The sequence below is a fragment of the Schistocerca serialis genome, chromosome 12 (assembly GCF_023864345.2).
Source record: "Schistocerca serialis cubense isolate TAMUIC-IGC-003099 chromosome 12, iqSchSeri2.2, whole genome shotgun sequence".
Taxonomy (NCBI): Eukaryota; Metazoa; Arthropoda; class Insecta; order Orthoptera; family Acrididae; genus Schistocerca; species Schistocerca serialis.
The window spans coordinates 89,106,419-89,128,849 of NC_064649.1; the positions used below are offsets into that span (position 1 = coordinate 89,106,419).

The 22,431-nt window shown below is 45.5% G+C and overlaps 1 protein-coding gene across 1 annotated transcript in view; it reads left to right on the forward strand.

Annotated features, from left to right (window-relative positions):
- The first annotated feature begins 7,603 nt into the window (after window positions 1–7,603).
- LOC126428071 (organic solute transporter alpha-like protein) overlaps window positions 7,604–22,431 on the forward strand; it is an 88,469-nt gene continuing 73,641 nt past the window's right edge. Inside the window, exons 1-2 of the mRNA XM_050089955.1 lie at window positions 7,604–7,756; window positions 19,675–20,560. Coding sequence (XP_049945912.1) covers window positions 20,428–20,560 — 133 coding nt within the window. The 5' untranslated portion in view covers window positions 7,604–7,756; window positions 19,675–20,427. The remainder of the gene's footprint in view (window positions 7,757–19,674; window positions 20,561–22,431) is intronic.

Here is a 22,431-nt window from a genome sequence, read left to right on the forward strand (position 1 = left end):
AATCGGTTGGAAGCTTTCCTCACGTCAGGACGTTGTAGGTGTGCCACCGGCGCCAACCTTGTGTGAATGTTTTGAAAAGCTAATCATTTGCATATCACAGCATCTTCTTCCTGTCGGTTAAATTTTGCGTCTGTATCGAGTCATCTTCGTGGTGTAGCAATTTTAATGGCCAGTAGTGTATTTGACGTTGATGGTTGAAGACACAAAACGCTAATTATGTTCGTTTTATTATAGTTCGATCGACCGACGATGGCGGTTCGCGCATGTCGAGGAACGGACGTGGATTGCATTGTTGCCGATTCCAGCCGACAGTTGCAGAACGCACACGTGGGTGCTCTGCGCTTGAAGAAAGCATACACAAATTGTCTCTCGCTTGCCTATAGAGAATTTGTCACTTACCATCACCATCTGCGATTACAAGTAGCAAAATATGAAATTAAATTCACTAAACAATTCGCTACGATCACGTTCAATGTTTGCTTTCTTGCCACTGTGTTTTTTTAGCACTTTATAACCGTTGTTGGCTGTATGGTCCCTGTAACCCAGAGGCAAAATAAGGGAATAAAAAAAAGTTTGTTAAGCTACGGCATTTGCTGCAGAGCGCTCGGAACAATTCTGTATGCTCATTGGCTGTCAGAGGATGCGGACGTAGGTGCGCAGAACAACCCTATACTCGACCGCCATCATTCGTGGCTCCAGCTATAATTTCCGATAATTTGCCCGTGGCCTAATTTCTTAGAAAAGGATTGAAATTATCCTTGAAGTGTGTTGGAAGTTGCTATGGGTTCTCGTTATCAAACAGGAAGGCAAAGATCTCGAGTTCGAGTCTATGTCCGGTACACAGTTTTAATCTGCCAGGAAGTTTCATATCAGCTCACACTCCGCTGCAGAGTGAAAATCTCATTCTGGAAACATCCCCAGGCTGTGGCTAAGCCATGTCTCCGTAATATCCTTTCTTTCAGGAGTGCTAGTTCTGCAAGGTTCGCAGGAGAGCTTCTGTAAAGTTTGGAAGGTAGGAGACGAGGTACTGGCAGAAGTGAAGCTGTGAGGACGGGGCGTGAGTCGTGCTTGGGTAGCTCAGTTGGTAGAGCACTTGCTCGCTATAGGCAAAGGTCCCGAGTTCGAGTCTCGGTCCGGCACACAGTTTCATTCTGCCAGGAAGTTTCATATCAGCGCACTCTCCGCTGCAGAGTGAAAATATCATTCAGGATGAGGACAGTCTGGACGTCCGCAGCTCGTGGTCTTGTGGTAACGTTCTGGCTTCACGCGCCCGGTGGGTAAGGGTTTTTTCCCTTCCTCGAGATGAGTAGGTGTTGTTGTGTCGTCTTTACCACCATCATTCATCCCCATTACGGTCGAAGGAAGGCAATGGCAAACCACTTCCGCTAGGACCTTGCCTAGTCGGTATCGTCCCCTACGCTCCTCGGAGTATAGGACCTCACCCTAGTTTTAAGAAAAAACTGGTTCTTCACGCATCTCAGTTTTATGACGTCATATCCCCTGAGCCGTATGTGTCATATAACAATATAATTTTATCATAATCCAGTCACAGATACATGTAGATACTGGCTGCAAAATGTGTTGCTAATAGATTTATTAGTTGTTGTTTTGGTCTTCAGTCCTGAGACTGGTTTGATGCAGCTCTCCATGCTACTCTATCCTGTCCAAGCTTCTTCATCTCCCAGTACCTACTGCAACCTACATCCTTCTGAATTTGCATAGTGTATTCATCTCTTGGTCTCCCTCTTCGGTCTTTACCCTCCACGCTGCTCTCCAATACTAAATTGGTGATCTCTCGATGCCTCAGAATATGTCCTACCAACCGATCCCTTCTTCTAGTCAAGTTGGGCCACAAATTTCTCTTCTCCCCAGTTCTATTTATTACCTCCTCATAAGTTATGTGATCTACCCATCTAATCTTCAGCATTCTTCTGTAGCACCACATTTCAAAAGCTTCTATTCTCTTCTTGTCTAAACGTTTCACTTCCATACATGGCTACACTCTACACAAATACTTTCAGAAACAACTTCCTGACATTTAAATCTGTACTCGATGTTAACAAATTTCCCTTCCTTCAGAAGCGCTTTCCTTGCCATTGCCAGTCTACATTTTATATCCTTAGTATTAAGGAAGTAATACATTAAAACATCGTGTTTTATTGTGAAGACATGGGAAAAGGAAACAGAGGGAATTCAACTCGGGTTTAAAAAAGAGCAGAGAATCAGTTTGAAGCGAGCTTGCCATTCTTACCAACAATAGAGGAGAAGCCAAACTTGCACTGGAGAAGCTTCACGAAATCTCACAGAGGACTGGCCTACAAATCCCCTATGAGAAGACTCAATACATAGAAGCAAGCCTGGAAATAATCCCCCCATTACAACTCACCACTTCAAATATCCAGGAGAGATAATCCAGCCATCAGGAGTGAACTCCATAGCCAATCAAGAAAGAATTCCAAATCACAGAATGCATATAGAATCACTTGGAATCACTACAATAAAAAATCTATTTCTGTCAATGCAAAATTAAGGCATTGCAACACAGTGGGTGTACGAGAAGCACTCTATGCTGCAGAAACTACAATGATTCATGGTCATAGCAAAATCAGAGAAATTGAAAAGCAAGAAAGAAAAATTCTGAGGGAAATACTTGTACCAGTGTTTCGTGAAAGAATCTGGATAAAGAGGCCAACAAGAGAGATCTACACAGAGATAGAAACAGTGACGGACACCTTTAGAAAGAGAAAGATGTAATTTTGTGGACATATCAGCAGGATGAATAAGAACAGGCTCACAACGAAAATCTTTGACCTAGCGAACAGTAAAACGAACTAGATAAAGTGAGTCAGTGAAACAGAAGAAGATATTAAGAAACTGAAAATTACACAAGACAGTAATCAATCGAGAACAGTTCAGGAACATAATAAAGAACGATACATTAAAAAAAAACACCGAGAAAAAAACAGGAAATAAATGGTAGGAAGAATGCAATAGAGAGCACAGCGAGAGTATGAAAAGAATTTGGGGAGAAGAAGAAATCATGACTACTCAAGTTCAATCACTCTGTTAAAGGTCTGCTTCTGAAGTTTTAATGTGTGAACAAAAAAAGGCAGTAAGATATGTTTTTCTATTTTAGCGGTTGCTGTCAACGATAAAAAGTTTCGGAATACTAGATCAATATAGTCTGGGTAATTTGCGAGCCTTGAGTTACGCTCCCTCAAGATACAAACACTGTTTATGTTTGACTTAATTGCGTTAAACGTTAACATAAGATTATACCGCTTAGTGATTGAGTGATGGCAGCATTTTAAAGTTATCAGTAATTACAAGAAATATTGAAAATTAAATTTTTGTTACCCCTGTGAAATTTTAGACAGATAACATGCACTTGGAACGCGCACCGTGCATCCCTTTGGCGATTTCGTGACATACAGTAGATGTTAACAGTACGAGGGAGAAGACGTAACATTTACGGCGGAATGTCTGAATAGCCTATGAATGGCATCCGTTATTAAGCAGGATCTCAGTTACGAATATAAAAACGCTCGTCGGTAAGTAGTAGCTTCAGTTCCAAAACCACAGGGTGTTTGCAAAGTGTCACGTTTCACAAACAACATTTCGCTCTGCGGTAATACAGGCGAATCGGTGTAATCCATGATTATGGATTCCTGACAGGCGATCGAATCCATAAAAGACAGACGACTGATAAGAGAGATATGTGAATATCTTGCGACTAATGTACAAACGTGCTGAGTCATGAAGCCAGACTTTCTCTTTTTTCCTTTTAGTTGTCATTCTTCTGACTGGTTCCTTTCTTGTGCCAACCTTATCACGTCAGAGTAGCACTTGCATTCTACTCTTCAATTACTTGCCGGATATATTCCAATCTCTGTCTTGCCTTCGATTTTTCTCCGCTATATCTCACTCTAGCTCCAATTGTTCAAATGGCTCTAAGCACTATGGGACTTAACATCTGAGGTCATTAGTCCCCTAAACTTAGAACTACTTAAACCTAAATAACCTAAGGACATCACACACATCCATGCCCGAGGCAGGATTCGAACCTGCGACCGTAGCAGCAGCGCGGTTCCGGACTGAAGCGTCTACAACCGCTCAGCCACAATGGCCGGCTCTCCCTCTAGTACCATGGAAGTTAATCCTTGATATCTTAATACATGTCCTACCATTCTCTCCCTTCTTCTTGTTACTGTTTTTCACACCTTCCTTTCTTCGCCGATCCTGCTGAGAATCTCATCATTCCTTAACTCCTCAGTCCAAATTCTTCCGAACATCGTTTTGTAGCGCCACAACTCAAGTTAAAAAATGGTTCAAATGCCTCTGAGCACTATGGGACTTAACATCTGACGTTATCAGTCCCCTAGAACTTAGAACTACTTAAACCTAACTAACCTAAGGACATCACACACATCCATGCCCGAGGCAGGATTCGAACCTGCGACCGTAGCGGTCGCGCGGTTCCAGACTGTAGCGCCTAGAACCGCTCGGTCACACCGGCCGGCCACACACAGCTCAAGTGCTTCGATTTTCTTGTGTTCCTGTTTTCCCGTAGTCCATAATTCACTACCATACATTGCTGTGCTCCAATTGTACATTCTCAGGAATTTCTTCCTCAGATTAAGTCCCATATTTTATACCGCTAGACTTCTCTTGGCCAGGAATGCCCACTTTGCCTGTGCTAATGTGTTTTTATTTCCTCCTCGCTTCGTATGTAAGTCCTTATTATGCTTCCAAAGTTGAATTAGTTCACCCCGTGTACTTCGTGGCACCAAATGTTTGTGTTAAATTTATCGCTAAACTCATTTGTTTTGCTCCTTATTACTTTTTTATTGTCTAGTTGTAATCTCAAGAATGTCCGTCCCTGGTAACTGAGTGGTAAGCGCGACGGAATGTCATACCTAACGGCCCTGGTTCGATTCCCGGCTGGGTCGAAGATTTTCTCCGCTCACGAACTGGGTGTTGTGTTGTCCTTATCATCATCATTTCAACCCAATCGACACGCAAGTCGCCGAAGTGGCGTCAACTCGAAAGACTTGCACCAGGCGAACGGTCTACACGACGGGAGGTCCTAGCAACAGGGCATTTCCATTTCAAGAATTAGGCACCGTCAACCTCTCCTGTCTGCTTTCTGTTACGTTTTCGACGTAACTGGGAGGAAACCTCTTAAAAGCTCTGAACAGCATAGTGTATTTTCAAAGTTGAGTGATAAAGAATTGAGTGGGAAACATTTTTAGCCCATTGAAATTGCATTAACCACTGTGTGTAAGACCGTACCTAATTTGTCGTTTACTCGAATTGTAATATTTTATCATCTGCAAAGGAAACAAATTTGGCATCTACTAATGTTACTGAAAAAAGATGATTAATATACGCAAGAAAAAATAAGAGCCCTAAGGTAGCAGCTTGTGGGACCAATACATAATATGCTCATAAATTAAGGATAATTGGAGAATGTTGTGCCACACAACGTGACACAACATAAAACTAGCGCTAATAGCATAGGCACGTAGGGAAGACACATGACACAGATCTGTAAGTCCACAGTATTGGTGATAAGTTGAGAAAACCGTCCCAAAACACATGTGCTACGAAACGCCACTGTTTCCTGCGCATGTACCCCGACATCAATTTGGGATATGATCACCATGCACACGTACACAGGTCGCACAACGGGTTGGTATACTCTGGATCAGGTGGTCGAGTAGCTGCTGGGGTATAGCCTACCATTCTTGTACCAGTGCCTGTCGGAGCTCCTGAAGTGTCCTAAGGGTTTCAAAATGGCTCTGAGCACTATGGGACTCAACATCTGAGGTCATCAGTCCCCTAGAACTTAGAACTACTTAAACCTAACGAACCTAAGGACATCACACACATCCATGCCCGAGCCAGGATTCGAACCTGCGACCGTAGCGGTCGCCCAACGGGTTTGAAGACGTGCAGCGATACGTCGACTGAGAGCAGCCCAGACGTGTTCGACGATGGGGTTTAGGTCTGGAGAACAGGCAGGCCACTCCATTCGCCTGATATTTTCTGTTTCAAGGTACTCCTCCACGATGGCAGCTCGGTGGGGCCGTGCATTGTCATCCATTAGGAGGAAGGTGGGACCCACTGCACCCCTGAAAATGCCGTCGTGCTGGTGAAAATGACGTCCCGATACATCTGACCTGTTACAGTTCCCCTGTGAAAGACATGCAGGGGTGTACGTCCACCAACCATAATCCCACCCCACACCATCAAACCACGACCTCCATATAGGTCTCTTTCAAGGACATTATGAGGTTGGTATCTGGTTCCTGGTTCACGCCAGATGAAAACTCGGCGAGATTCACTGTTCAGACTATACCTGGACTCATCCGTGAACATAACCTGGGACCACTGTTCCAATGACCATATACTGTGTTCTTGACACCAGGCTTTACGGGGACTCCAGTGATCAGGCGACAGCGGAATGCACTTTGCAGGTCTCCGGGCGAATAAACCATGTCTGTTCAGTCGTCTGTAGACTGTGTGTCTGGAGACAACTGTTCCAGTGGCTGCAGTAAGGTCCCGAGCGAGGCTACCTGCAGTACTCCGTGGCCGTCTGCGGGCACTGATGGTGAGATATCGGTCTTCTTGTGGTGTTGTACACTGTACACAGTACTGTAACGCCTAGACACGTTTCCTGTCTGCTATAATCCTTTCCATAATGTTGAGATCGCACCTTGTGGCACACAGAGGGCCCGTGCTACGACCTGCTGTGTTTGACCAGCCTCCAGTCGCCCTAGTATTCTACCCCTCATAACGTCATCAATATGTGTTCTTTGAGCCATTTTCAACACACAGTCACCATTAGCACGTCTGAAAACGTCTGCACACTTACTCGCTGCACCGTACTCTGACATGCACCACTCTGCGTAGTCCGCGGCTAGTGGTCTTGCGGTAGCGTTCTCGCTTGTCACGCACGAGGTCTCGGGTTCAATTCCCGGCGGTGTCAGGGATTTTCTCTGCTTCGAGATGACTGGGTGTTGTGTGTCTTTCATCACCATTTCATCCTCATTCACTCGCTTTTCGCCGTAGTGGCGTTAAAGAACTTGTGGAGCGGCAGCCGAACAGCCCCGTGAGGGGTCTGCCGGCCACCAATGCCATACGCTCATGCCTCTGCGTGTGTGGACTGCTGCCAGCGCCACCGTGCGACGACTGCAGGTCAGATGCTCCGCATGGTCGTACCCCGAGGTGATTTAAACCCGCAAACCGCCCACCAGAGCGTTGTTTCACAATGTATCACCATTACCCTTAATTTATGGGCATGAGTGTATTTAAAAAAATTGTTGTGTATCGAATAAAGAACAATCTCGCTGTATGTGTAAATAGCGTTATCAGTATCGGAACGCTTTAGAAACCCAAACAGTGATAATACGTTTCGGTAGTTACGTGGATAAATTCACACGCCGGCGACATTGCGAAACTTCCACGGTCTCGTGTGCTGAGGGGCTACGAGTTGGAGACAAAAGGCTATGGCCCGCTATCAGTTCGCCTTGGAGAGACGGCCTCGCTGATAACGCGGTATTACCGCCAGATGAAACGCAACCGCACAGAGACACTAGGAGCCGCGCCGGTTGTCATGTCCGCGTTGGTCTGGCGCTTATACGTCTCCACCGTCGCGAAGTGCACTGGAGAAACATTACTACTGGTACCACCTATGGCGCTCAAACGTCACCGCCCGCCTTTGACTTGGATGGGTACCGTTTCAGACTAACAGGTGAGTTCATTTTTCTGTTTCTTGTCAAATATTTGAGCGGAGCGCAAACAAAAGTATTGGATTTCTACATACTGAAAGTAAAACAGTCATGGTTGAAAGTAATTCTTTCTTTAAAAATAACACGTTTCGCCATGATTAAGCATCATCGGATAGTTGTTGTTGTGGTCTTCAGTCCAGAGACTGGTTTGATGCAGCTCTCCATGCTACTCTATCCTGTGCAAGCTTCTTCATCTCCCAGTACCTACTGCAGCCTACATCCTTCTGAATCTGCTTAGTGTATTCATCTCTTGGTCTCCCTCTACGATTTTTACCCTCCACGCTGCCCTCCAATGCTAAATTGGTGATCCCTTGATGCCTCAGAATAAGCCCTACCAACCGATCCCTTCTTCTAGTCAACTTGTACCACAAATTTCTCTTCTCCCCAGTTCTGTTCAATACCTCCTCATTAGCTATGTGACCTACCCATCTAATCTTCAGCATTCTTCTGTAGCACCACATTTCGAAAGCTTCTATTCTCTTCTTGTCTAAACTACTTACCGTCCATGTTTCACTTCCATACATGGCTACACTCCATACAAATACTTTCAGAAACGACTTCCTGACGCTTAAATCTATACTCGATGTTAACAAATTTCTTTTCTTCAGAAACGCTTTCCTTGCCATTGCTAGTCTACATTTTATATCCTCTCTACTTCGGCCATCATCAGTTATCTTGCTCCCCATCTTCTACTTTAAGTGTCTCATTTCCTAATCTAATTCCCGCAGCATCAACCGATTTAATTCGACTACATTCCATTAGCCTCGTTTTTCTTTTGTTGATGTTCATCTTATATCCACCTTTCAAGACACTGTCCATTCCCTTCAGCTGTTCTTCCAAGTCCTTTGCTGTCTCTGACAGAATTACAATGTCATCGGCGAACCTCAAAGTTGGTATTTCTTCTCCATGGATTTTAATACCTGCTCCGAATTTTTCTTTTGTTTCCTTTACTGCTTGCTCATTATACAGACTGAATAAAATCGGGGATAAAGCTGCATGCCCTGGGGAAAAATTACGGCTAGTTTCCCCTTGCTTTCAACCGGTCGCAGTATCATCGGCTTATCTAAACTCAGAAAGTAGACTAATTAAATAAGTACGATATTCCTGTGCCTATCTTATTACGAAAAAGTATTCGCAGTTGCGAATAAGGACAACCATCAGCTGTATAACGGAATGACAATGAAAATTTATGCCGGACCGGGAATCGAACCCCAATTCCCGCTTGTCGCGAGCGTTCGCCTAACCATTTCTTTTTTTTTTCATTTTGTTCTATATTGTTCGTTGTCTTTGTTCGTGGCGGACGTCCGATGACACTCGTTCAGGTTGTTTGTTGATCCGTTCACTCAGTCTTTTATTACAGAGGTTAACTAAACCCTCTGACTGAGCTTCCATGCCGGGGAACCATTTGGCTCTCCGAACGCAACTCAGAGCCACAGCCAAACTTCAATATGTCGTCAATCAACTGTGTACAAACTGTACTCGTACATCCATTGTGTATATTCCCGCGCGGGGAGGATGTTTTACTTGAAAGTCGCTTGCCTGGTATCGGCGGACTATTACAATATTGCAGTGCCTGTGTTATTACGAATTACGATACTCAAATTTTCACTGTAGTCATTCAATTATACAGATGAAGCTTGTCCATATTCGCAACTGCGAATACATTTCTTGTATTTCATAACGGCTGTAGTCGTACCAGTGCCTGCGTGCATGCATGCGTGCATGTCCGAAGGAACTGTGCATCGTAATTGGTAATAACACAGCCACTGCAATGTCGTACTTATCCACCGACACCGGCAAGCGACTTTCAAGTAAATCGTCTCCCCTATACGGGAATATACGAGGAGGCGTCCGTGCAAAGTCCGAGAGATGGCACCACCGGCGAGTTTCGACGTCATGTTTAGTTAGTAGCATCTTTGGAAAGAACGCACACCAAGTTTCAGCCATATTGGTCTATTTCTTTGTGTTTGGCATTCGTGTGAATCAAGGAAGTCGAGTTATTGTCAAAATATGGACAAGAAGAATTTCGTGTGGTCATTAAACATTACTTTATGAAAGGCAAAACGCCTCAGGAGGCTAAAGAGAAGCTTGATAAACATTACGGTGACTCTGCACCTTCGATTAGAACAGTTTATAAGTGGTTTCAAAATTTTCGGCCATATGGGCACAAGTGATGGTGAACGTTCTGGACATGCTGTGGAGGTTACGACTCCAGAAATCATTGAAAAAATCCATGATATGGATGACGGAAGAGTTAATATGCGTGAATTTGCTAGTGATGTGGGCATCTCGAATGAAGGGGTACATAATATTTTGCATAAACATTTGCAAATGAGAAAGCTATCCACAAAATGGGCTCAGCGATTGCTCACCCTTGACCCAAAACAGAATCGTGTGAAGTGTTGCAAGGATGTGTGTGTGTGAAATCTTATGGGACTTAAGTTCTAAGGTCATCAGTCACTAAGCTTACACACTACTTAACCTAAATTATCCTAAGGACAAACACATACACCCATGCCCCAGGGAGGACTCGAACCTCCGCCGGGACCAGCCGCACAGTTCATGACTGCAGCGCCTGAGACCGCTCGGCTAATCCCGCGCGGCTGCAAGGATGGTTTGCAGCTGTTGAGGAAGAATCTGCAGGACTTTAAGCGTCGTTTCGTCACTGTGGATGTAACATGGATACATTACTATAGTCCTGAGACCAAAGAACAATCAAAACAATGGGTTACCAAGGGAGAATCTGCACCAAAAAAGGCGACTGTCTTTTGGGATTCGGAAGGGCTAATCCTCATCGACTATCTGGAAAAGGGTGAAAATATTACAGGTGAATATTATTCATCGTTATTGGACTGTTTGAAAACCGAGCTGCAAGAGAAACGACGGCGATTGGACCGCAAGGACGTCCTTTTCCATCACGACAATGTACCAGCACACACCTCAGCAGTTGTGGTCGCAAAATTAATGGAAATAGTATTCCAACTCGTTTCACATCCCCTCTATTCTCCAGATTTGGCTCCCTCGGACTACTATGTGTTCCCCAATTTGAAGAAATGACTGGTGGGACAAAGATTTTATTCAAACGAGGAGATGATTGCAGCAACTAATACCTATTATGCAGACTTGGACAATTCCTATTATTCGAAAGGGATCAATAAATTAGAACAGCGCTGGACGAAGTGTATAAGTCTCAAAGGAGACTATACCGGAAAAAAAAGGTTTATCCGAAAGAAGTAGGTAGTTTTTATTTTTGCACAGACTTTTCAAACGCCCCTCGAACATAATGGGTGAGCGGGTACAGGCTGTGTAAGTTTGGGTGTGGCCGGGAGTCGCCCACGGGGAACCCAATGGTATAGTGACCTCTCGCAACAAGCAGGAAATCCGGTTTCGAGTCCCCGTCCGGCACAAATATTCATTGTCATTCCATTGTACAGCTGAAGGTTGTCCACATTCGTAAAATTGTGTACCTTTCGCCTGGTCATTGACATGTCTGTTCTCCTTCTGTAGTCTTGGCAGTTGTCATACTAGACACTGCTTATAGAGCATGAGTCATTCGGTGAGAATATACACTACTGGCCATTAAAATTGCTACCCCAAGAAGAAATGCAGATGATAAACGGGTATTCATTGAACAAATATATTATACTAGAAATGACATGTGATTACCTTTTTCAGCAATTTGGGTGCACAGATCCTGAGAAATCAGTACCCAGAACAACCACCTCAGGCCGTAGCCGTAATAACGGCCTTGATACACCTGGGCATCGAGTCAGACAGAGGTTGGATGGCGTGTACAGGTACAGCTGCCCAAGCAGCTTCAACACGATACCACAGTTCATCAAGACTAGTGACTGCCGTATTGTGACGAGCCAGTTGCTCGGCCACTATTGACTAGACGTTTTCAATTGGTGAGAGATCTGGAGAATGTGCTGGCCAGGGCAGCAGTCGAACATTTTCTGTATCCAGAAAGGCCCATACAGGACCTGCAACATGCGGTTGTGCATTATCCTACTGAAATGTAGGGTTTCGCCGGGATCGAATGGAGGGTAGAGCCACGGGTCGTAACACATCTGCAATGTAACGTCCACTGTTCAAAGTGCCGTCAATGCGAACACGAGGTGACCGAGACGTGTAACCAATGGCACCCCATACCATCACGCCAGGTGGTACGCCAGTATGGCGATGACGAATACACGTTTCCAACGTGAGTTGGTAACCGCAAAAAAAAAAAAAAAAAAAAAAAAAAAAAAAAAAAAAAAAAAAAATGTTTCAAATGGCTCTGAGTACTATGGGACTTAACATCTGTGGTCATCAGTCCCCTAGAACTTAGAACTACTTAAACCTAACTAACCTAAGGTCATCACACACATCCATGCCCGAGGCAGGATTCGAACCTGCGACCGTAACAGTCGCGCGGTTGCGGACTGAGCGCCTAGAAGGGCAACCGCAGCCACGGTCTCCGAGCTGATAGTCCGTGCTGCTGCAAACGTCGTCGAACTGTTCGCGGCGTTCTGTATTACCCTCCTGAACCCACCGGGTCCATATTCTGTTAACAGTCATCGGATCTCGACCAACGCGAGCAGCAATGTCGCCATACGATAAACCGCAATCGCGATAGGCTACAATCCGACCTTTATCAAAGTCGGAAACGTGATGGTACGCATTTCTCCTCCTTACACGAGGCACTACAACAACGTTTCACCAGGCAACGCCGGTTAACTGTTGTTTGCGTATGAGAAATCGGTTGGAAGGTTTCCTCATGTCAGGACGTTGTAGGTGTCACCACCGGCGCCAAGCTCATGTGAATTCTCTGAAAAGCTAATCATATGCATACCACAGCATCTTCTTCCTGTCGGTTAAATTTCGCGTCTGTAGCACGTCATCTTCGTGGTGTAGCAATTTTAATGGCCAGTAGTGTATTACTGTTGCAAGTAAAGGTGATGAATAGAGAGAGCACGCGAGATGTCGCATAGACCTGTGAGAGAAATGAAAAGGAGAAATAAACTGATGTGAACTGAGAAATAACAAAGGAATTCTAGAGTCAAAACTTACAAAACGGAACGCAAGACTCCTAGCATATGGGACTTGTGTAGAAGAAACAGGAGGTACGTACGTCTGAAGGTCCCTTCCTTACACCTCGGTGCTGCAAAAGGACGTTACTCCGCGACACGGACACAAATCTGAATACAGCGAACAGATTCGTCCATGACCGCACGGCCAATTCATAATTATGTGGAAAAAAGAGCGGGGCACGAGGGTAATTCACAGTCCAACCACCGTTACCACATAACCAGTGCGCCGTATCTACACTCCTGGAAATGGAAAAAAGAACACATTGACACCGGTGTGTCAGACCCACCATACTTGCTGCGGACACTGCGAGAGGGCTTTACAAGCAATGACCACACGCACGGCACAGCGGACACACCAGGAACCGCGGTGTTGGCCGTCGAATGGCTCTAGCTGCGCAGCATTTGTGCACCGCCGCCGTCAGTGTCAGCCAGTTTGCCGTGGCATACGGAGCTCCATCGCAGTCTTTAACACTGGTAGCATGCCGCGACAGTGTGGACGTGAACCGTATGTGCAGTTGACGGACTTTGAGCGAGGGCGTATAGTGGGCATGCGGGAGGCCGGGTGGACGTACCGCCGAATTTCTCAACACGTGGGGCGTGAGGTCTCCACAGTACATCGATGTTGTCGCCAGTGGTCGGCGGAAGGTGCACGTGCCCGTCGACCTGGGACCGGACCGCAGCGACGCACGGATGCACGCCAAGACCGTAGGATCCTACGCAGTGCCGTAGGGGACCGCACCGCCACTTCCCAGCAAATTAGGGACACTGTTGCTCCTGGGGTATCGGCGAGGACCATTCGCAACCGTCTCCATGAAGCTGGGCTACGGTCCCGCACACCGTTAGGCCGTCTTCCGCTCACGCCCCAACATCGTGCAGCCCGCCTCCAGTGGTGTCGCGACAGGCGTGAATGGAGGGACGAATGGAGACGCGTCGTCTTCAGCGATGAGAGTCGCTTCTGCCTTGGTGCCAATTATGGTCGTATGCGTGTTTGGCGCCGTGCAGGTGAGCGCCACAATCAGGACTGCATACGACCGAGGCACACAGGGCCAACACCCGGCATCATGGTGTGGGGAGCGATCTCCTACACTGGCCGTACACCACTGGTGATCGTCGAGGGGACACTGAATAGTGCACGGTACATCCAAATCGTCATCGAACCCATCGTTCTACCATTCCTAGACCGGCAAGGGAACTTGCTGTTCCAACAGGACAATGCACGTCCGCATGTATCCCGTGCCACCCAACGTGCTCTAGATGGTGTAAGTCAACTACCCTGGCCAGCAAGATCTCCGGATCTGTCCCCCATTGAGCATGTTTGGGACTGGATGAAGCGTCGTCTCACGCGGTCTGCACGTCCAGCACGAACGCTGGTCCAACTGAGGCGCCAGGTGGAAATGGCATGGCAAGCCGTTCCACAGGACTACATCCAGCATCTCTATGATCGTCTCCATGGGAGAATAGCAGCCTGCATTGCTGCGAAAGGTGGATATACACTGTACTAGTGCCGACATTGTGCATGCTCTGTTGCCTGTGTCTATGTGCCTGTGGTTCTGTCAGTGTGATCATGTGATGTATCTGACCCCAGGAATGTGTCAATAAAGTTTCCCCTTCCTGGGACAATGAATTCACGGTGTCCTTATTTCAATTTCCAGGAGTGTATTCAGATTAGTACGATGTTTCACATCTTTAGCGTGGACCGTTCACTCTGTGTATTTTGCTTCTTTTTTCATAGTTCAGTACATGTTCTTCCTGTTTTCATGCTTGATCAATCTGTGTTCGGTTTTTGACAGGAATCCACTGGGTCATCCTACAACTAATTCTGAGGGGGGGGGGGGGGGAGGGGAGGAGGTGCGATAGGAAGTTTCCCTGTAAGCTGCGACAAGCATTGAATGAAATCCGCAGACAACGCTCACGTAAAACTGTGAAATGAATTTCGTCGCGCGCCGGCCGCTGTGGCCCAGCGGTTCTAGGGTCTTCAGTCCGGAACCGCGCTGGTGCTACAGTCGCAGGTTCGAATCCTGCCTCGGGCATGGAGGTGTGTGATGTCCTTAGGTTAGTTATGTTTGAGTAGTTCTAAGTTCCAGGGGATTGATGACCTCAGATGTTAAGTCCCATAGTGCATACAGCCATTTTTGAGTTCACTGAGCCTGCTAACAAAACTCTACGTCAGCCACACACACATAAAACCGTCTAGATGAAAATCCGTTCGTCAGAATAACTAAAAGGAACTTTGGGAATCTAGGCAGAATGTTTCGGAAACCAACCCACAGCCACAATGGAAAAGGGATCTGACCATCTAACAAAGAAAACCACCGAAGAATTACAAATTCGTTTAAACTGTTACAACATCAAAGAGAGCACAGCGCAGAACCACGCATACGTGTTGACCTGAATGCCAAACAGTTGAGCTCTCTAACCGGCAGCTGCACTAAAATTACTAAACGGCAGATGGCCGCATACAGCCGCGCTAATACTGCGAAAGCACGATGGATGGCGCTAGTAACTTAAGGGGAGGTAGCGCTGAAATTTCATCACGGTCGCCAAAAAATCGCAGGGGACTGAAAATTTATTTCATAACATATCTAGATGAACCAAATTCAGCGGAAACATCTAATTTGCTAAATAAAGTTTATTTCATCACTTTTGAATTATTGAGTTTTGAAAAAAATTTGTTATTTTTCCAAATCCATAAGTGCAGTTGTTGGCTACTACGGAATGTATTCACAAAAATGTTTTGAGAAAAAAAAAATTGACAGAGGAGTAGCAATTTTTTCGTTTTGGCCATTCAAGTGTAGTTACCTTTTCAACGATACATTTAAACGAAAAGTGTAAATCAATAATAAAAATTTTGTGAAATTCCTGGCAGATTAAAACTGTGTGACGGACTGAGACTCGAACTCAGGATCTTTGCCTCTCGCGGGCAAGTGCTCTACTAACTGAGCTACCCAACCACGACTCATGCCCCCTTCTCACACCTTCACTTCTGGCAGTACAAAGTTTTAATCTGCCAGGAAGTTTCATATCAGCGCACACTCCGCTGCAGAGTGAAAATCTCATTCTGGATAAAAATTTGTATTCTTAATACAGGACAAGGAATTGGCATAAAATAGAATTACTACGATATTATACAATGAACGGCCCAGTATGAAGGAAAACTAAATAGAAGACGACTTGATAGTTTGAAAACTGTATTCTTTATTTTCAACTTACGCATTATATCACACTTTGCCATCTCCACTGCGTCCGTACGGGATATACCGAGCGAGGTGGCGCAGTGGTTAGACACTGGACTCGCATTCGGGAGGACGACGGTTCAATCCCGGGTCCGGCCATCCTGATTTAGGTTTTCCGTGATTTACCTAAATCACTCCAGGCAAATGCCGGGATGGTTCCTCTGAAAGGGCACGGCCGACTTCCTTCCCCATTCTTCCCTAATCCGATGAGACCGATGACCACGCTGTCTGGTCTCCTTCCCCAAACAACCAACCAACCGTACGGGATATAACTGCAGGCCACGCGAAATGAAAGTGAATCTCTCCTAGACGCCAGGTGTCGTGCAAGGTTTCCGCGTCGCATTAGAGTTGATAGACTGCATGGGCGTTACTGGCACAGTATATGTATGTATGTATCGTTTTATGCAAAGTGTATGAACTATGTTCCAATATTGATCACCTGTTCGATCTGAGACCCCATACCCCACCGCCATCCATTCTGTATTAGAAATCTTTATAAATATTTACTTTACGGTTCACAACTGAATCCGCAGTGAACGTAAATCCGCATGTCTGGAAATTCCGAAAAAAGTAAATTATAGTTGCACTTATTTATTTACTTTGATTTCTATATATATATATATATATATATATATATATATATATATATATATATATATATATATATATTAGGCACACTTATATACACGATTACGGATATACGTACAATTTAGGAACATATACAGACATATTCATAGAAAATTACTATTTCAATTAAATTTCTGCATTGTACATCTACGCATCAAAAAAGGTCTGTATCACCTCGGTTCCGGGAATCTGGAATAGAGATTAACATAAACATCATTTCCGCCCATTTTATTGCTCATGAAAACCACACATTGCATGTTGTACCACCATACAGCGAGACCTTCAGAGGTGGTGATCCAGATTGCTGTACACTCCGGCACCTCTGACACCCATTAGCACGTCCTCTAGTATTGATGCATGCCTATATTCGTCGTGACATACTATCCACAAATTCATCAAGGCACTGTTGGTCACTCCGCGACGGCGATTCGGCGTAGATCACTCAGAGTGGTTGGTGGGTCGCGTCGTCCATAAACAGCCCTTCTCAGTCGATCCCAGGCATGTCTGGAGAACAAGCTGGCCACTCTAGTCGAGCGATGTCGTTATCCTGAAGGAAATCTTTCACAAGATGTGCACGATGGGAACGCGAATTGTCGTTCGTAAAGACGAATGATTCGAAAATATGCTTCCGATATGGTTGCACTATCGGTCGGTGGATGGTATTCACGTATCGTACAGCCATTACGGCGCCTTCCATGACGATCAGCGGCGTACGTCGGCCCCACATAATGCCGCCCCGAAACATCAGGGAACCTCCACCTTGCTGCACTCGCTGGACAGTGTGGTTCAAAAAAGGGCTCTGAGCACTATGGGACTTAACTTCTGAGGTCATCAGAACTACTTAAACCTAACTAACCTAAGGACATCACACACATCCATGCCCGAGGCAGGATTCGAACCTGCGACCGTAGCGGTCGCGCTGAACAGTGTGTCTAAGGCGTTCAGCCCAACCGGATTCCCTCCAAACACATCTCCAACGATTGCCTGGTTGAAGGCATATGCGACACTCATCGGTGAAGAGAACGTGATGCCAATCCTGTGCAGTCCATTCGGCATGTTGCTGGGTCCATCTGTACTGCACTGCATGGTGTCGTTGTCGCAAAGATGGACCTCGCCATGGATGTAGGGAGTGAAGTTGCGCATCATGCAGGGTATTGCCCACAGTTTGAGTCGTAACACGACGTTCTGTGACTGCACGAAAAACATTATTCAACATGGTGGCGTTGCTGTCAAGTTTCCTCCGAGCCATAATCCGTAGGTTGCGGTCATCCACTGCAGTAGGAGCCCTTGGGTGACCTGAGTGAGGCATGTCATCGACAGTTCCTGTCTCTTGTATCTCCTACATGTCCGAACAACATCGCTTTCGTTCACTCCGAGACGCCTAGACACTTTCCTTGTTAAGAGCCCTTCCTGGTACAAAGTAACAATGGGGACACGATAGAACCGCGATATTGACCGTCTAGGCACGGTTGAACTATAGGCAGCACGAGCCGTGTACCTCCTTCCTGGTGGATTGACTGGAACTGATCGGCTGTCGGACCCCCTCCGACTAATAGGCGCTGCTCACGCATGGTTGTTTACATCTTTGGGCGGGTTTAGTGACATCTCTGAACAGTCAAAGGGACTGTATCTGTGATACGATATCCACAGTCAATGTCTATCTTCAGGAGTTCTGGGAACCGGGGTGATGCAAAACTGTTTTTGTGTATATCTAATGAAAGAAAACTAACCATACTTCGACTTTTTTGAAAAAATCTAAATGACCACAATAAAAAATGCTTAAAATTACCAACCAGTCGCAAAATCATGTTTTATTTATTCACTTTTGCAAATCGATTTCACATAAAGTTGACCTCTGCTTAAGACAGTATTACCACTCAGGGCACATATTAGTTGGTTGAAAGCACCCTTGACGACTGTTAATCAGTTGAAATCGATTTGCAAAAGTGAATAAATAAAACATGATTTTGCGACTGGTTGCTGCATATTTGGTAATTTCATGGTTTACGGTCGCTGCACGACTTGGGAACCACATGGAGCCCACCATTTTTAAAAAAAAAATGCTTCTCGTCGGCCAATTTTAAACATTTTTGCCTCACACTTTTATTGTGAATACATTCTGTGATAACGAAGCAACTGTACATATGGGTTTGAAAAAATAATGATATTTTTCAAAACTAAAAAATTCGAAATGATCGAAACATATTGCTTAGGAAACTGGATTTACCCATTGAATTCAGGATGCCAAATTATGTTATGAATCAAATTGTCAGCTCCCTAAATTTTTTTTACGGCTGGGTTGAAATGTCACCAATGCCTCTCCCTAAGTTACAAAAAGGCTAATAAGGGACTGATAAACCTATACTTAAAAAGAAGGAAAAAATAAGCTTAAAATTAAGATGTAATAAAAATTAAAATTATTGAAGACGTAATATGGGCCATCCAAGCCACGTGCAATATAGTGACGCTACTGCACATACTAGGAAAATCGTAGTGTGTAAACGACAATAATATTAAAAGTTAACTAGCAAGTACGACATGAATAAAGCGTACAAAGGCAGCGTCCATCGACGATTAAATAAACAAACTGAAGATGGATAGAAAGAGGGGGGGAGGGAAGTTTGGAGAGAGGAAAAGGGGAGGAAGATAAGGTCAGAAAGGGGGCGGAGGAGGAGGAAAAAGAGAGAAGGAGGAGGTGAATAAACAGAGAGAATGTTGAGGAGAAGATTGACAGGTAGAGGTGGGCGGATGAGATGGATAGAGAGACGCGAGGAGGAGGAGCTGTGACCATGCATGTATCAGATGTGTATGCAAGCGAAGCCTTGGGTGAAAATAAAGGAAGTCTTCTGTACAAAAAGCTTTTCCTTGCTTGTTCACTCATCGTTTCATTTTGTGGACAAGTAAATAGATAATCACACGACGCTCTCCTCACCTGTTTCTCTGTTGCAGACAGGAGCGTTTGGTGCAGTGAACGTCCAGTATGACGTTCCCTAAAAGCGGGAAATCCGAAAGTACTTTGGAATTGGGTTTCTCGAGAAACGTGACATCAGACACCAGCGACAGCCGACGTGAAGTACAAGTGCGCCGGCTGTGCTGTCGGCACATCGACTTCTCCTGTCCTCATTTTAGAGACGCCAAATTCAGACACTGCTAACAGAGCTGGCAGCTGAAGAGTATGACGTTATTCCAGCAGGCAGGGTGATAACCGGTGGTACGTTTAAAAACTGAACAGCTCACTGCCAACATGCAGCCGTTAACGCATCTTTGGAGAGATTCAAGTACGTGTAAAATATTTTCTCATCTGTTTGTGTGTGACTAAGCGTGTGTCATCAGTGATCACTGGCGCTGGAACTATTCTACTCATCTACGTGAAGCGTCGACGTGTGAGTGATAAGAACCATATAGCTATCTCCCCAGTGCATATTACCTCAAAGGAATCTCATTATCATCCGTTCTTCACGAGAACATGTCCCGAATCCTACTCGGGAAACACTCTTTAACATTACAGATTCTGGAGCATTTTTCGTCTCGTTATTCCAGTTATCCCTGAATGGAAAATACTTAGGACGGCTACCTAAGACGTAGTGTAAAGTGTCACGAAGCTTCCTGAATGTGCGTGTGTAGTGCAATAAAGTGAGTGACAGAGGTGGCGACCGGAAACGCGGATGCTGTTGCCCAGGATCCGGCCGAAATCTGTCCAACATGAGCAGAGACTTCCAGTCGGTGAGCGAGGTGGCCTGGAGCGTCCGGAGGGACTCGCTGCTGGAAAGCCCTACTGATAATGACACCGACTGCGCCCACAGCCAACTACCCTCTGTCAAGGACTACTACACAGGTAAGCAACTCCACGTATCTTAGAAATTCAAAGACGCAAAGCTCGGAATGAGTGATGGTCAGTCTAAGGGTGGGCCTAAAAACTTTATACAATTATCAATTTTATTTTACAAAAGCTACAGAAATTACGCTACTGGCCATTAAAGTTGCTACACCAACAAGAAATGCAGATGATAAACGGGTATTCATTGGACAAATATATTATACTAGAACTGACATGTGATTACATTTTCACGCAATTTGGGTGCATAGATCCTGAGAAATCAGTACCCAGAACAATCACCTCTGACCGTAATGACGGCCTTGATACGCCTAGGCATTGAGTCAAACAGAGCTTGGGTGGCGTGTACAGGTACAGCTGCCCATGCAGCTTCAACACGATACCAGAGTTCATCGAGAGTAGTGACTGCAGTATTGTGACGAGCCAATTACTCGGCCACCATTGACCAGACGTTTTCAATTGGTGAGATATCTGGAGAATGTGCTGGCTAGGGCAGCAGTCGAACATTTTCTGTATCCAGAAAGGCCCGTACAAGACCTGCAACATGCGGCCGTGCATTATCCTGCTGAAATGTAGGGTTTTGCAGGGATCGAATGAAGGGTAGAGCCACGGGTCGTAACACATCTGAAATGTAACGTCCAGTGTTCAAAGTGCCGTCAATGCGAACAAGAGGTGACCGAGACGTGTAACCAATGGCACCCCATACCATCACGCCGGGTGATACGCCAGTATGACGATGACGAATACACGCTTCCAATGTGCGTTCACCGCGATGTCACCAAACACGGATGCGACCATCATGATGCTGTAAACAGAACCTGGATTCATCCGAAAAAATGACGTTTTCCCATTTGTGCACCCAGGTTCGTCGTTGAGTACACCATCGCTGGCGCTCCTGTCTGTGATACAGCGTCAAGGGTAACCGCAGTCACGGTCTCCGAGCTGATAGTTCATGCTGCTGCAAACGTCGTCGAACTGTTCGTGCAGACGGTTGTTGTCTGGCGAAAGTCCCCATCTGTTGAATCAGGGATCAAGAGGCGGCTGCACGATCCGTTACAGCCATGCGGATAAGATGCCTGTCATCTCCATTGCTAGTGATACGAGGCCGTTGGGATCCACCGAGGCGTTCCATATTACCCTCCTGAACCCACCGATTCCACATTCTACTAACAGTCATTGGATGTCGACCAACGCGAGCAGCAATGTCGTGATACGATAAACCGCAATCGTGATAGGCTACAATCCGACCTTTATCAAAGTCGGAAATGTGATGGTACGCATTTCTCCTCCTTACACGAGGCATCACAACAACGTTTCACCAGGCAACGCCGGTCAACTGCTGTCTGTGTATGACAAATCGGTTGGAAACTTTGCTCATGTCAGCACGTTGCAGGTGTCGCCACCGGCGCCAACCGTGTGTGAATGTTCTGAAAAGCTAATCATTTGCATATCACAGCATCTTCTTCCTGTCTGTTAAATTTCGCGTCTGTAGCACGTCATCATCGTAGTGTAGCAATTTTAATGCCCAGTAGTGCACAAATTTGTGGTTTGTGGCAAATGAAAGAATAAATGAGCAAGTTTTGGTTACGGTGTCAATAAAATTGTTGCTCGAAGAATGTCTAATAGATATTCGATCACACACCATACGCTGGACGCCATTCATTGCTAACACCAATAACAGCATTTGTTATCTTTCTTCTTGACGTATCCAGATCAGCTACTTGCGTAGCGTAAACCTTGTCCTTTGTGTAGCCCAACAAAAAGAAATCTTGCTGGCCAAGTAGTTGGACCAGCACGCCCAAGCCACCTGTCGGGAAATGTTTCAATAATAAAATTTCGACAATATGATTCCCCATGCGGTGGTGAACCAT